The 15,324-nt window shown below is 41.3% G+C and overlaps 1 protein-coding gene across 1 annotated transcript in view; it reads left to right on the forward strand.

The window, feature by feature from the left end:
* LOC104624905 (microtubule-associated protein 2-like) overlaps window positions 1–13,776 on the forward strand; it is a 32,668-nt gene extending 18,892 nt beyond the window's left edge. The window contains 6 exon segments of the mRNA XM_010292389.1: window positions 1–212; window positions 459–665; window positions 1,082–1,216; window positions 5,409–5,470; window positions 11,124–11,277; window positions 13,397–13,776. The exon segment at window positions 1–212 is cut by the window's left edge and continues 29 nt beyond it. Coding sequence (XP_010290691.1) covers window positions 1–212; window positions 459–665; window positions 1,082–1,216; window positions 5,409–5,470; window positions 11,124–11,277; window positions 13,397–13,776 — 1,150 coding nt within the window.
* The last annotated feature ends 1,548 nt before the right edge of the window (window positions 13,777–15,324 follow it).

Raw genomic sequence — 15,324 nt, forward strand, 5'->3', positions numbered from 1 at the left:
GGACTCCCAGGCTGAAGAGGAGCTGGAGGTTGAGGAAGTGGCTGACATGCAAGTTGAGCCCAAAGAGGGCTCCCCAGAAGCTCCTGCTTCACCCCAGAGAGAAGAAATCCTGCTCACCGACTACAAGACAGAGACGTGTGACGATTACAAAGATGAAACAACAATCGATGACTCCATCATGGACACAGACAGTCTCTGGGCAGATACTCAAGGTGTGCATTATCCTTTCTGTTTTGTCTGTTAAATATTTTTGCTTCCAAATCTTAATGATCAAGAAGCAAAATTATTATAGTTGTAATACTAATCTCAGCATGTTTCAGAAAAATGGTAAAATAGTCTGCCTTTTTTAATTAATCTGTCTGCTGTCTTCAACTATTTTTTTCCCTGCTCCACCGCAGTATTGTTAACATTTGTTACTAATCTTTTGTTTGTTGTTATAATTTGCTCTGATCCTACAGATGATGATAGGAGCATCATGACTGAACAGTTAGAGACTGTTCCTAAAGAGGAGAAGGCAGAGAGAGAATTGCGAAGATCATCTCTCGATAAGCATAAAAAAGAGAAACCTTTTAAAACTGGGAGAGGCAGGATTTCTACTCCTGAAAGGAAAATAGCTAAAAAGGAACCTAGCACACTCTCCAGAGATGAAGTGAGAAGGAAAAAAGGTTCATTTAACACTCCGTATTACAATATATACTTTTTCTTTTTTTTTTTCCTTTTAATATTGTACAGTACTATCCAGTTACTGTGTTGTAGATGATGTGTACCTTAACAGTATTAATGGTAGTGCTTTTTAATTAGAAGTTGTACGACTATATGAAAAGCCATGTGCAAGGCTCACTGCTCCACTGGTCCCATTTCATTGTAGGTGTCCCCACTGATCACTGGGTTACACGTCCAAGGTTAATGCACTGGTGCTCCCCCTAAAAAAATCTTCCGATTTAGTTTTTGTTCACCCCGATAGAAGCCACGCATCGCGTTGGAGTTGTGGAGCAGTGGGCCTGACACTTGATGTATTGTCATATGAAACTCTTTGCTGTTTTTTTCCTGATTCTATGTTTTTGTGTTTTCTTGTCCATAGCAGTGTATAAGAAAGCTGAACTTGCTAAAAAAACTGAAGTTCAGGCCCACTCTCCCTCCAGGAAAATCATTTTAAAACCTGCTATCAAATATACTAGACCAACTCATCTCTCCTGTGTTAAACGGAAGCAGACAGGTGACTGCGTTCTGTTCAGTTATGCAATGTGGCTGGCAAACATAGACATTTTTGTTTTGTAAATCTCATGGCTATAGCAGCTTCTCTATTTTTTTATTTTTTCCTCCAAGAATATCAGTCTTTACAAATAGTATTGCTTTTTTAGTGGTTTGTACCATTCGTTTTTTTCCTTCTTTCATTCCTGGTATTTGTTTGTTTATTTAATGGAGGCCATGATCATGTATGCTTGTCATTGCTTGGCGCTCCAAGTGCTGTCGTTGTAACTTGGCATCGTGCTTATAATGTGGTGTTGTAGGAATCTCTACTCATCTTTTTTTTTCTTTTTTTTTGGTTGGTTGGTTTTTCGTTTTTTAAATTATGCTTTTTTGTTTTTTTCTGGTGGGAAAATGTTGACAGCTTAAACCATGGTATGCATTTCCATCATTTTGCTTTTTTACTCTCATGCATAATAAGAAGTGTTTCAGACTTATATTTTGTTGATTGATGTTATCTGCATTGACACTTCCCAATCTGTCACTGACGTTTATGCTGTACAGTCAAAATCCACAGGGGGAATCCAGCCACATGCAGCATGAAGCTGAGAGAGAAGAAATCTGGGCTCACAGTACGAGTGCATTCCAAGCAAAAATCTTAATATTTGTTAGAGGAAGATGAAAGGATGAAACAAATGATTCCTGTTACAATTCGATACGTGTATCGTTATTTAGAGGACCAAAAAGTACAGTTTCAGTATTTTCATCATGTTACTTGTTGTTACTGTGAGTTCAGGGTGGAAAGATGAACAACTTGACTTTTCTGGTGATCTTAAAAAAAAAAAAAAAAAATTGCTAAAAGAGGCCGGGTTTTCTGTCATGTAACACAGGGTTTTCTCGTGAATTATAACAGAGATCAATGCAGTGCGGTTGTTCATGAGTGAAACAGGCCATTAAGAGAAGAACCACGCACAGCAATGCCGAACTACACAGGCCTCTTCTCATGGCTTAGAAAATAAAGAACAGGATTTATTACCCACCCTATTAACTGTTAAACAGTGCAATACCAACAGTGTACCTAAGAAGTCACTCCCATCCAGTTTTGCACCAGTGAGTCACTCCTAAATTTAGACCAGTCTCGGCATGGAGGTCTGACTAGTGAAAATACAGTAAAAGGATAGTTATGTGACGGTAGCTTTAATATCGTGCCTCAACTGTATGAAGTGTGTATTGTCCCCTGGTTGTATTCCACTCAGACAACAGAAGTAAATACTCGGTCCCGTTGCCTTGCTCCTGTGAGGACATCTGGCATATTTACTTCCCGCCCCAAGAAATGGAGCCAGGGAAGGAAAGGCTGATCCAGGCTCCTCTGTGTTGCGGTGATGGCTCCTCCTCAGTTCGCAGTCTCTAGGCTGTCCTAACTTGCGCTCTGGACCAGAACTACCCAAGAGTGAGGGATTTTAAATAAGGATTAAAGCCACTCTTCTTGCTACCACTTGCTGTTTGCTGAAGTGCAGCTTGATCAGCTTGGAAGTTATGACCCATAATTCACATATTCTTTTAAAAGACCCAGGAGATTCGATAAGGTGGAAATGGGGCGGAGGCAAAGTGTCGACTTTGTAGTGTTCTCAACTTCCTCTACACTTCTACAGCCATGTGGTCAGTGCTGTCTTGCCCTCAGATACTCTGCCACTAACTCCTCGGAACTTTTCTGGCCAGTAGTGTCCTGGGAGCCCTGGAGTCATACCGATAGAATCACATAAGGAAACCTGCCCAGTGCCTTAAATGCATGCTGCCCGGCAACTGACAGCGTTTCTCTCTCACTTAACACCTAGTGAAGCAGATATATTAGTCAAAGTGAATAACGTAATAAAAAAATTACTTCCCAGTACATTTAAATCCTGAGTTGGAGAGCAACCAAAATAATTGACCCAGATTGATCATAAAATTTGCAGTAATGTGGGTTGAACTTTGAGGTTTGGGCTCTAAAGCAGAGTTGCTTGATCCACACCACAAAGTGAACAGAAATATCTCGTAGAATATTTCACCACACTCAATGCTGCTGGAAAATTCAGTGTCCCGTATTCCCTTCTGCCTCACCTTTTTATACTTACTGATGGGACTTGAGGGGAGGCCGTGGGAAAGGATATCACACAGCACCTGCACTTTTAAGAATGTAGGCAGCCATATGTTAACCTACATATCCCTGAGCCTGAACCAGTCATACAGCTTTTTCCAGGATCTGGAATTTAGAGGGACATTGTCTCTCTCACCTTCTTCCTTTTACATAAAATACAGCACCATTTCTTGAAGCCAGTTTCAACTGTCAGTGTGTCCTGTGTGGAATGGACTTGTCGGCTTTAGTGACACCTAGCCAATGGAGCCCCACCAAAAGTCCCTCGGCAGTGTAGGGACAACTTTGAGTGTACTGCAGTCAGATAAAACTGCCGTGTTGCATTTACTGTGACTTTAAAGTGAAGCATGTCTAGTCATAAGTGTCTACCAAAAAAAAGTTAATATTTGCTCATATTTTCTGCTTAGTGGCCTATTTTCCCCTCAATACCATAAAAAAATTCCCGTGTCACTGTGAGGTAAGCACTGGCAAATACTGGTAACTCACAGTGCCATATCCACAGGGGTGAGATTGCTTTTTAGGAGGCTCATCCTTGCCACTTGAAAAAGAAACTGTATGGCCAATTCTGAGCAAAGAGTTGTGAAGTCTTTTCTTTGATGTAGTTCATGAGTAGAACCTCAATTCGACTCACGTTTTGGTAGTGGCTGTGAGACGCCACTGCCATTGTGCCATCGGAGGAGTGTTTACAGTGGCAAGGCCAGGACAACTACCTGGCTATGAGCATGAGTCACTATGTGATACGCTTCTGTTCCTTGTCTTCAATTCTGGGGTCACCTCCTGAGGTAAAACATGTTTGTTGTGTATTTATACTGGTATCGGAGCCTGTAGAGATCTTTTGTTCAGACGGAGAATTTGTGGTGCTTTCAGGTTAAGTCAGCCCAAGCAGCACAGCTGTTCTTTCCACTTCATAGTGGTGCCTGGTTAGGGTTCAAAATACCAAGGGAAGGAGGAAAGAAGCTGTTTGTGATTATTTCGAAGAGATGCAAAACAGACCAAACCCAGCAGTAACCAATGTGGTAAAATGTGATGCAGGAGAGCTGTGCTGTACCTAACCCTGTTACAAATTCAGAAGAACTGAAGTACGCAGTTATATATTCTTTTCCTTCTCACAAGTTTTCGCTCCTATTCCTTCAATTTAAAAAAAAAGCAATGAAATTATATTAAGAAGGCAGAACTAAAGTGGGAAGCGTGGCAGAAAAGGAAAGGAGAAAATTAATTGGTTCTGTCCTGTACCATGTGTTAGGGTTGGTTTTACAGTTGGAAGATAGTTGGGTTTACAGCAAAAGGTTGTTACCTGTGACCACTGTCCTGCTTCTGCATTTACTAAGGACATCCTGGCACTGATGCCAAAAGGTTTCAGATGTCATTTTGAAGTGGCAAATCACTTCCTGAAAAACAGTGTTGGGGTAAAATTAATAAACTGCTTTCCAAAAAGCTGCCTCATTCCAAAACTTTTCTTAAGGATGGAAAAATCTTACCTCAAACCACATTGTGTCAGATAAATGAAATACTGAATTAATGTACTTGATGTCCCAGGTATAATTGGAATGGCTAAAGTCTGAGGGCTTAGTTGACCCATGGCCTTGTTGATGCAACTAGGATGATAATTCAGCAGCGAATCTTTCTCTTCCCATTAGGAATGTTGGCTAGTATTTTGAAAAGTGGTGATTTCAGGGGCCTCTCTTAAAATTTTCATTTGTGGATTACTTAAAGGAGCCTGATTTTTAGAGGACAGTCCTGAAAATTAGGATGCTAAGGTGTCTGAGGATTGACCTTCAGAACTAGAGCCTTTTACAGTTGTCAACTATTTCTTGAACTTTTTACTGTAGTTTCTAGACTTCCAGGAACACGAATACAAAATTTTGATTTGTTTGAAATGTGTAGAATACCATTTTACCTCAAGTATGATGAATACAGGGCATTTTTAAGGCAGGTACATTTCTGCATATAGTTCACTAAGAGTAATTCACAAAGTAATTGCTTTTCACAGTAGTTCCAAGGCATTTAATTGTTCTAATAAGTGTACTAAGTGGAAATGCTTATTATTTTTGGTTTTAACTATGAAGTCTTTCTTTGGGTCTCTCAGCAGCAGGTGGTGAAACAAACCAGGCTCCTGGTGTGTTTAAACAAGCAAAGGAAAAACTCTCAGTGAGTAAAATCATCTTACTGTTCATCTTTATCATCTCCTGTTGTCCTTATTGCAGATTTTTTTTGTGTTAATTCAGTAAGTAATTGTGTGTTCCATTTAAAATTTCTGTTCCATTTCGAATTTGTTTGCCACATTCATTACTCATTTCAGAGGGTAATTAAAACCACCTTTCCTGAATAACCTCTGAATTACAGTCCCAGGTAGTAGATGATGACAGTTTGCCAATCCGCAGGGGGCACACAGACTCCAAACTGCAGGAGTTGGGTGTTGTTCAGCATTTTGAGCCAGGTCATCCTCTGGGATAAACCGTGTACCTTGGCCCCTTCTGCAGCACCTGACTCGTACTGCCACCATGCCTGGTTGCTATGCAGGCAGAAACCCTCCCCCAGGAAGCACTGGATGTCTTCTGATGCACCATTACATAGCCATGCATTAGGCACCGGTCATGCCTATGTAGAAATTATTGCCAGTAGCATTTTATACGTGATTAAGTGTTTTCTGAATGTCCGTTTCCTGGACCACTGATCTCTCTCTGTGTTTTAACCTGACAGTTACGTGCCCTGCCTTCAGCTGCTCTGCAGCCTGTTCTTCTCCCTGTGTCTGTCTCTCCTCTGCTGAGTTGCCTTCAGCAAATACTGCAGTGCATCTCCGCCCTGCTCCCATGCTGACCCTACTGCGCTCTTCCTGTGCCACCACTCCAAAATCCCCAGGAAACCAACCTCCTTTCGCTAACCCCCATGCAACTATTTTTTCCACGACACTGACACGTGCTAATTCACTTCTACATCACAACAGTACTTTGGCGTTGCTAGCCATCATTAACCATGAAGAAGCTCCTTAGGATTCCTCTGAATTTCCTAATATATGCCATGGCTGATTTGTTTCATCTGTGTAACCAGATCTAACTTTGGGGAACAAAAAACTCTGTCTCACAAAGTGCTGCATGTTATTTATGAATCATGAGAAACTGTTAATGATGATAGCAGCATAACTGACAGGAGGCTTTGGAGGAGCTGTGAAATTCAAACCTGAATTCAGCCATGGATTCTGGAATTTCATGTGGTTTTTCAGGTCTGACCCATTTCAGCTTGTAACTGTGAAACTGGTAGAGCTTCTTTACTAGTACAGTAAGAAATATCTGGACAGGTTTCTGGTCTGAGTCAACAGTATCGTTTATTACTGTCTTTTCTTTGGGGATGATCAATATTTACACAAAAGAAGTCAATACCAGTCCATTTTCAGTCATCTGTGTTCATGGAGTGCTCTTAAGTACAAGCACTGCTGAATCATTCTCTGAAATTATCTGCTTTCTATATATCTTTCTTATTCCTGTCCCTTATGTTATGGTGAAGATCAGAAGTCTCTCCCCTGCTTACTTTCTCTCCCTGTTGCCTCATTTCTCTGATTGCCACACTCATGCATCTCTTGGACATTTTCTCTTCTGTGCCTATAAATGCACTTCTGCATTTTTGTTGTTGTGTTTCTTCCTGATTTTCAGCTTGTATGTCCTTGAGGTGGAGCCTTTTCCTCTCTACTGGTAATGTTAGATCATCCAACTCGGTCAGTTTTGTTACCCATCTTCAAATTACAGTTTATTTACTGCTTTGCAGAACAAGCTCAGGAAAGGCTAAGCAGTTCCATCTGCTGGAAGGAGCTGTGTACCTGTGGTAGCAAGATGCTGAGAACATTGGTCATGTGTTAGTAACACCCCTGAAATAAAGTGAGGTTTCTGCATCCCAACTTCAGCAATCTCTGAGTCTCCGTCAGTGTTACCTAGATCTTTGTCTTGTGGACAGCTGGTACTTCAGCAACGTGAATTATAACAGAGATCAAAAGCAGTGTATTGCTAACAGAGAATAAGAACAGTTTTCTGGGTAAAGCACAGGCAGCAATTGAGGCCTTTGGTTTCTTTGCTTGCTCTGCCAGCCTTGAGCATGTCACTGAAATCTGGTTGGGCCAGATTTTGCTGTTACTGCTGATGCTAAAAAGTGCCTTGCTCCCTAAATAACACTGAGGGGATCTAGACTGGTAATCTGAGTTCCGCTGAAACATCTCAGTTTTGTCCATCTTTAGCATCCCCATTAGATGCACATATTCACAGAGGACACTGTGTGCAACACGAGTGAAAAGGACAAGGTCTCTACATTGTGCCTAGAATCTTAATCTGTAAGAGTTTTCCAGTCTCGTTAGGAGAAACATCGTGACGTCACAAATTAAGGTTGGAAAAGACCTTTAAGACAATCAAGTTCAACATGTTGCATGACCAGCAAGTTGAAAAACGTGAAAACCACTGAACGAATATTTGGGCCTCAAACTGTGTGTGCTTAGTTATATTTCAAGTTCAGAAAACTGTGTGAAGGGTGTTAGCAAAATGTCTGCTTCTCGGAGCCACCCAACATAGACATTCTGCTTCCACAGAGTTTCAGCAATAATAAACACCTTAGTGGATTTGGCCCAAAGTTTCACAAGTGGATGGGACCCATAAATTGAACTATGACAAACCAGTCAAAGTCTGGAGAAGCCTTTGATGTGACAGAAACACATATTGTTCAGTTTCTGTTTAAAATAATTATTCACTGGTTTTGTTCGGTCTATTCTCAGACAGTGAAATAAGTATTAAAAGAAAGAAATGTAAATATGTTGCAAAACTCATTCTAGGAATATATTCTTGAGAGTAGAGACAGTCAATCCTTTGAACTAATTTCTTGCCTTGCTCAGTAGAGCTACTTGATATGGATGATGATATCCAGTAGAAGCCTTCTCAGCTGTGTTGTAGGACTGGAAATGTTTGTTACACAGTTCTGCGACTCTTAACCATGTTGATGATGTCATGGATGACATTCAGCACACCAGCCTGAGTTTGCTGTAGGCTGGGTATGTAGCCTAAGCCAGATGCCTGTCGGCAGAAAGTTGACAACCCATTCTTTTCTCATTTTCTAACAAAGACAACTTAAGGAGTAACTCAGACACCTTTTCTGAACTTTGAGAAAGTCTAGGTGACTGACTTTTATGACATGCCAGATTTTTCGTGACTAAAGTTCTTTACCAAATCCCATAATTACAGGCCCACTGGGATTGGTCCTGTGTGTAACTTCATCCTTGTATGAATGCAGAGGGAATCAGGACTACATTGCCAAGATAACAGTCTTGCAATTTTTCTTTGTAGTATTAGTTATACCTGTGGGTGAAAAAAAAATGATTGCTTAAGCAATGAGCCCTATTCTTTTTCAAGGAAATTCCTTTTTGCAAAGCAGTTAGGTGCTCCTAAGTGTCAGCAAAGAATATTCAGTCTGTCCTATTGATGTTGAATTGTTCTTTCAGTGGGGTATTATCATTATTCAGAATCAGATGAGTATCTGATCACGACGACGTGTCACGTCAGCCCTTCAGCCACATTCGGGTTTCCTCATCCCAGGACTCCACATTGTCACTCTATAGAGTGACATCAAATGCACAGAATGCAGGGTTTGGGGTGCATTAGGGATTTTGTCTGTACAGAGTGGCACAGGAAGCAATGCTGTCATGTCATTCTGCCATTGTGGGAATACTGGTGTAACTTTGCTTTTACAGTTCCCACTGTTTTATTCTTGACTGTAGTGTGGAGAGTTATATTTCAAATGCACAACTTAATTTTAAAGGACCAGGATCTCTTGGTGCTCCTATAGTTTTGCACTTGCTTCTAATGCAGCCAACCAGCAGTTGTACCAGTGAAATGCTGTACCTGGCACCAGTTTTGTCCTATTAACACAAGGCAAAAATAGCATCTGCAGAAAAAGACACTTCCTAGAATCAGTAACTCTGTCCAGACCCAGATGGTTTCAGCCAAACAACACAGAACTAAAACGTTCATGCACATCAGAACTGCATAGACATCATTACCAGACACAGGAAAAGTATTAATTCATAGCTTGGCCTTTTTTTTTTTTTTTTTTTTTTTGGTCCATGTTGCATGTGTTTTCCTTTTGTCCAGCGTCATGTTGTGTTTTCTTTTGTTTGTTTTCTCATGACTAGACTGCCTCTTTGTCAAAGATTCCTGCCTCAAAGTCTAGAGCAAAGTCATTGCTTCCTCCAAGACCCAGCTCAGCTTGCTCATTAACTACTAAAAAGGCCACTTTTCTCGATACAGACAGTTATTATGTACGGCCCTCCTCAGCAGGCCCAAGAGACTGCTTGCCCTACTCAAAATCAGATGCTAAGGTAAGGTAGCAGAGTTGGTAGAGAGTTAGCTTGGAGATGCGTAGGTGAATTCCATGGATCACATTCTCACCCCACTGAATTTGAGGAATTCTCTGTGAAGCTTATATGGGATTACTTACATCCAGTGGCAGGAAAACTGATTATCAGGCTACAAGATTTTGGTTTTATCCATGCTACCAAATGGATAAAACCAAAAGGAGATTCTCCAGAGGAAACATAAGTGAAATAAGTTATAACTAGAAGGACATATCTGTTTCTGTTGATGCTAAGAAGTTGCACCCATTTGCACATGGGTAAGTGGCAAAGAACAGCAGTACTAATTTGCCTTCCCAGTGTAAAAAAAAATATAATTTTCAACCAGTTAATATTCTCTGAAAACAAATTCATTCCCCAGTGTAGAAGGGTACAGTTCTAATTACCAGAAATAAGGGCAGAAGCGAAACACCGTAGTAGCCTAATCTGGTCTGTGCATGGGACCATGTTACAGAAGTTGCAGTATAAATTTAAAGAGGGTTTTGGCAGTCCGTCCTAGCTGCCCCATGTTTACATTTCACTTGTGTTTCAAATCTACTTGATGCTGAGTTGATGACTATCCCCATGTAAAAACTGTTTCCACTGTTACTTCCATTTTCTCTGTAACGCTATGCTTGGTGTGTCTTTCACTGGTTGGAACCATCATCATATTTGCCTTTGGGAGGACTGTCTGCTTATGCAAGACTGTCTTTGGCTGCCCATCCCTTAATCATAGAATCATAGAATAGTTTGGGTTGGAAGCGACCTTTAAAGGTCATCTAGTCCAAGCACCCTGCAATGAGCCTTAAGTTCAAAGAATATTCTAAAATACATGTCCATTGCTCTAACCCTGGTAAAAGAAGGATCTGCTGATCTCAGAAAGTAAAAAGATGAGTATGGAGGGAAATAAGAGAAGACACCGGGATTAATAGTCCTGCACTCAAAAATTAAGCTGTAGCTAAAAATTTTTCTCCATAAAAAAATTCCAAGTTAGTGTTTGAAAATGCAAAAGTCACATGTCACCTAACAGTATAGTGCGGGGTGTATTCTGGACACCAGTACTGCAGTTACTTTGCAGGTAAATTTACATAAGGGTTTCACACCTGAGCTCCAGAGAATTTTTTTACTTTCAACTTGCACTAAAGAAAAACTTGTTTCTTATTAAGAACCAAATGTGGAATCCATCCATGTTTAGATCCAAGAGTATGCGTAGCTGTCTTAACTAGCTCAGAAGATGACTCTTGGGTGTTTTGATGCAGTAAAGAAGCACCAGGGAGCGAAGCAGAGCATGGGAGGTGGCTGGATCCCCACAGCTTCCTGTGTGAGTAGCAAACTGGGCCCATAGGATGAGGTTTCCCCTTTGTCCGTAGGTTGAGAGAAATCACAGCCCAGAGAGTGAGTTTTGAAAACTAAACCTTACTCTTTTTTTTTGGGTACTATTAGGATGGAGTAAGCAAGAGTCCCGAAAAGCGTTCTTCTCTACCAAGACCTTCCTCTATCCTTCCTCCTCGAAGAGGTGTATCAGGAGACCGAGACAGAGAGGAGAACTCTCTCTCCCTCACAGCTTCCCTTTCCTCTTCAGTACGACGGACCACACGTATGTGTTTTGCATATTAACCCTCTCCTGCTGTTGTGAATGGCTCCCATCCTTGTTAGATTTGTCACGTTGCCATAGCATCATGTGTCCCTACATTTTACACAGACGAGTAGGTCTGTGTTGGAAATCAGACTCTTTTTGTTCAGATACCAAGTGCTGAGCAGCAAGGGCGTGAAACCAGGGACAGGATGCACCCTTTCTATAGTCTGCAATGCCCAGAGCTAGGACTGCTGTTCAGACTGATTGCTAATATTAGAAAATGCCTTTGCAGGGAGCATGGAGCTGGATAAGATATTTAACACAGGGCATTTACAAACAGCAACAAGAAAAATGAGACAAACCTGAAGCAGGTAATCTATGTTCTGATGGATCTCAGAAAAGTGGACCTAATATTAGAGTCATTAACTTGCTGTTTCACAGTAATGATCTACCTGTGCTCTAATCCTAGGGTAAAAACTCTGCTGAGAATTGAGATGTTAGCTAGTGGAGTGACTCACTGGGGGAAGTTAGGATAGTAAACCAACAAGGTCTTTTTATGAGGCCCAATGTTATCAAATCACAGGCCAAAAGGAATCACAGGACAAAGGTAATTTTACCAAATACCCCCAGAACTTTTAGATAGATTTGCATTCAGCCCAGGCCTCAGAACCTGGATGTGTCTCCCTGCTTTCCGATAGGACTTCCTCTGGTTTCTGTCTTTAGAAACCAATCTCAGCCCCTTTTAAGACAGCTTAAAGGAAGTACATGATTAAATTCTACAAAAAACGTCCTTTGAAATTCTTGGGTGATGCTCCAAGGGTAAAACAGAGACCCTTTGTAAGCAGAGTGACCCCCAACTGGCACAGCAGCCCATTCTGCTGACTAGGAGTGAGAGGCCATTGAGCATTTGCTAATGTGGTGAAGGGCTGAGGAATGAAAAATAAATATACCAAAGCTGCAGGAAGCTGGGGAAAAAAAAAAATCTCTTTCTGTCTCGGTATAGTGAGAAGGTTCTGGTTTAGGGTTGGTTTGGAAAGAAAGAAACCATTCAGGGAAACTGGAGGTGAGACTGGAGTATGTTCAGTCTATCTAATGAGTCACGTAGAGCAAAGAGTTTCTCCTGGACCCCAGGGACAGCAGTGCATTGCATTTGGTCCACCACCATTAAACAAACAGAATTATTAACAAATAGTTTAAATAAGATTTTGATTAGTCACACTGGATGCTCTAGAGAGGCCCATTGGATTTATAATTCCTGAACATTTTAAAGGTGAAAACATGTATGCACCAGCATTGGGGTTCTCAGGCTTTGGGGGTTGGTTTGGTCTTCCTCTCCCTGAGTATTCTCAGCAAAGCTTTGCTTTAAGCAGCATATGGAGGTATCTCTGCTTCTGTTCATTTGTGTTTGAGAGTCACCAGCAGAGCTGGCTGCAGAAAGCACAATGCCACTACTAAACTGATTCTTGTGCTCAGCGAAAAGGACTGACTGGCAATACCCTAAAGACTGAATGGAGCCGCTATAGAATGTTACAGTATTTGTTTATTTTTAACTTGTGTGCAGATGTAACTAGAATGTGACTTCTAATCAAGGTTGCCTTCTGTAATTGCTTTCTTTTACTGCACTAATGAAAAATAGCAATTGAACATGAGGGACGTCTGCCCATCCATACAACAGAGCTGTGACTTGTTCATCAGCTGGATGCTCAGCCAGGGTTCAGCTGCAGACACCAAATTACCAGCAGTGGTATGTGACCAGCAGCAGCCAGGCACTCAGAGTTCTTTAGTTTCAGGATTACAATCAGAATTTTTCCCCTCTCTAGTTTAATGCCCAAATTCATTGAAATTGGTGACAATTGGTGACATTCTTACTGGCTAGTCAGGTTGTCAGCTCGAGTCCCAAAGGTTAGATTCCAAAGCTGCTTCTGGTCCTTTCAGCTCAGCCACGTATGACAAGGTAACTCCTGACAGGTTGATGAGCAAAATAAGACACTGAGACAGACTTACAGCTGTTCCAGCACTAGCACAGCCATCTTAGAGCTGAATTTCGCTTGGCACGCAAGGATGTGGTCTTGGGAGGTACAGATGGAAGAAGAGCTGTATTTCTGTGGGTCTAATGCTGAGATTTTCTTCTTGCATGTAGGATCAGAGCCAATCCGTAGCAGAACAGGAAAAAGTGGAACTTCTACCCCCACTACTCCTGGCTCCACTGCCATCACTCCAGGGACGCCACCAAGCTACGCCTCCCGTACCCCAGGCACTCCAGGGACACCCAGCTACTCCAGAACCCCGCATACTCCTGGGACCCCCAAATCTGCCATACTGGTACCTACTGAGAAAAAAGTTGCCATAATTCGCACTCCTCCTAAATCTCCAGCCACTCCAAAGCAGCTACGAGTTATTAATCAGCCTCTACCTGACCTCAAGAACGTCAGGTCCAAAATTGGATCCACAGATAACATCAAATACCAGCCCAAAGGGGGACAGGTAAGGATCCCACTCTTTATGTTCATCCATATGTGATTTAGTCTTATGTATGCACCTTTGGGATAGGTATGGGATGGGAGCCATTTTGAGTTGCCTTACAAATGCTGCTTCTATTGTCCATATACATTGGTTGTTTAAGTGATGTTAAATGGCAGGGGCCAGGGAAATCTTCAGAAGAGTATTTTGTCACCTGAAAACTAACAGTGCCTCACTGAGATCAGTTGAAAAATTTTAAACTAGAGTTTGCACTCCATGCCATAGATACGTTTCAGCCTGAGCCTCAGCAGTTGCTGCTTAGTCTTCATCAATACCAGCAAATGAGAGAGATCTGTTTTAATTCAAGCAAGTTCAAATTCAGCCTAGATAGATGTTAGCAGGATCACACAGCAGCCTGGCCTTTTCCTGTGTCATTTTATGTGACATGTGCATTGTGTTGGGTGATGTTAATGTGGGTTGCAGCCTCCAACCTGTTAAATCCACACCAAGTTAAAGATGATGGGAGGGGACAGATATTAGACTTAACTGTTTTTGTTGCTGCAGGGTTTGAATAAGCAGGAATAGGGCTTATATTGTCTAAACTGGAGAATGGTATATAAAATAAGAAAAGGTGAATGTGTAAGAAAGCAGATCAGGATTTTCTGTTCACACTGTCTGAAAGAACAAGAATTCAGGGACGTGTTGATACAATTAAAAGCTGAAAAAAAGAGATAGTGTCATACCTTGCAGAGTAACGCAATGAAGCACATTGTCATGAGGATTGCTTTCGGCTAAACACTGAACATGGGGCGGGAGGGGGTAGCAAAATGCCCTGTTACTACAGACATAACTTACCAAACTTTGGAAAGGACAATAAACATGTAGGCTTTTAAGTTAAGCAGAAGCTTTTGGAGACTGAGGAAAGGTCAGATAGGAAGTACCATAAATCTTCCTGAGGTATGGTGTTTATACCTTCCTCTGAAGAGTCTCTGCTTGATGTGCTACCAAGCAGAGCTATGGCCAGAGCTAGAATAGTCTTCTCTCATTTTTGGGCAATGCAGAAATGGTAACACAGATGGCATTAAAAGCCAAAACGATGTCCAGGCAATTTGTTTGTCTTTCTATTTGGAAGACAAAGTTTGTAAGAACTGTTGTTCTAGCCTAGAAACCCTATTTTGTTTAGAAACAAAGATGCTGAATGAAGAAAAAGAATATAGCTTACCAACATTTATGCTAAAAATATGTATAACTCAAGTCTTGTGGGTATAAACAATTATGCTGAATTTTTTTCTTCTTTTTTTTTTTTTTTAAAGTACCTGTGCCTTTCATATTGATTCTGGACACAACCCCATGATGAAAATACCCAGTGCCCCCAGCTCCCTTTTACTTTCCTGAGATTACCAAGTTACAGCAGTGGCAATATGAGTGCTATATGAAAGGTTCACTTCTCAACTCCCTCCAGGGACAGGACATCAGGGTGAATAACATGCTCCCCAATTCAGCTGTCCTGAAAACAAAACATTCCAGAAAGCTGGGTTGCACAGTGTTTCCAGATCAGATACTTCTATATATATCTGAGTTTTGGAATACAGAGTGGAACATACAGAA

The sequence above is a fragment of the Phaethon lepturus genome, unplaced genomic scaffold (genome assembly GCF_000687285.1).
Source record: "Phaethon lepturus isolate BGI_N335 unplaced genomic scaffold, ASM68728v1 scaffold37838, whole genome shotgun sequence".
NCBI classification, from domain to species: Eukaryota; Metazoa; Chordata; class Aves; order Phaethontiformes; family Phaethontidae; genus Phaethon; species Phaethon lepturus.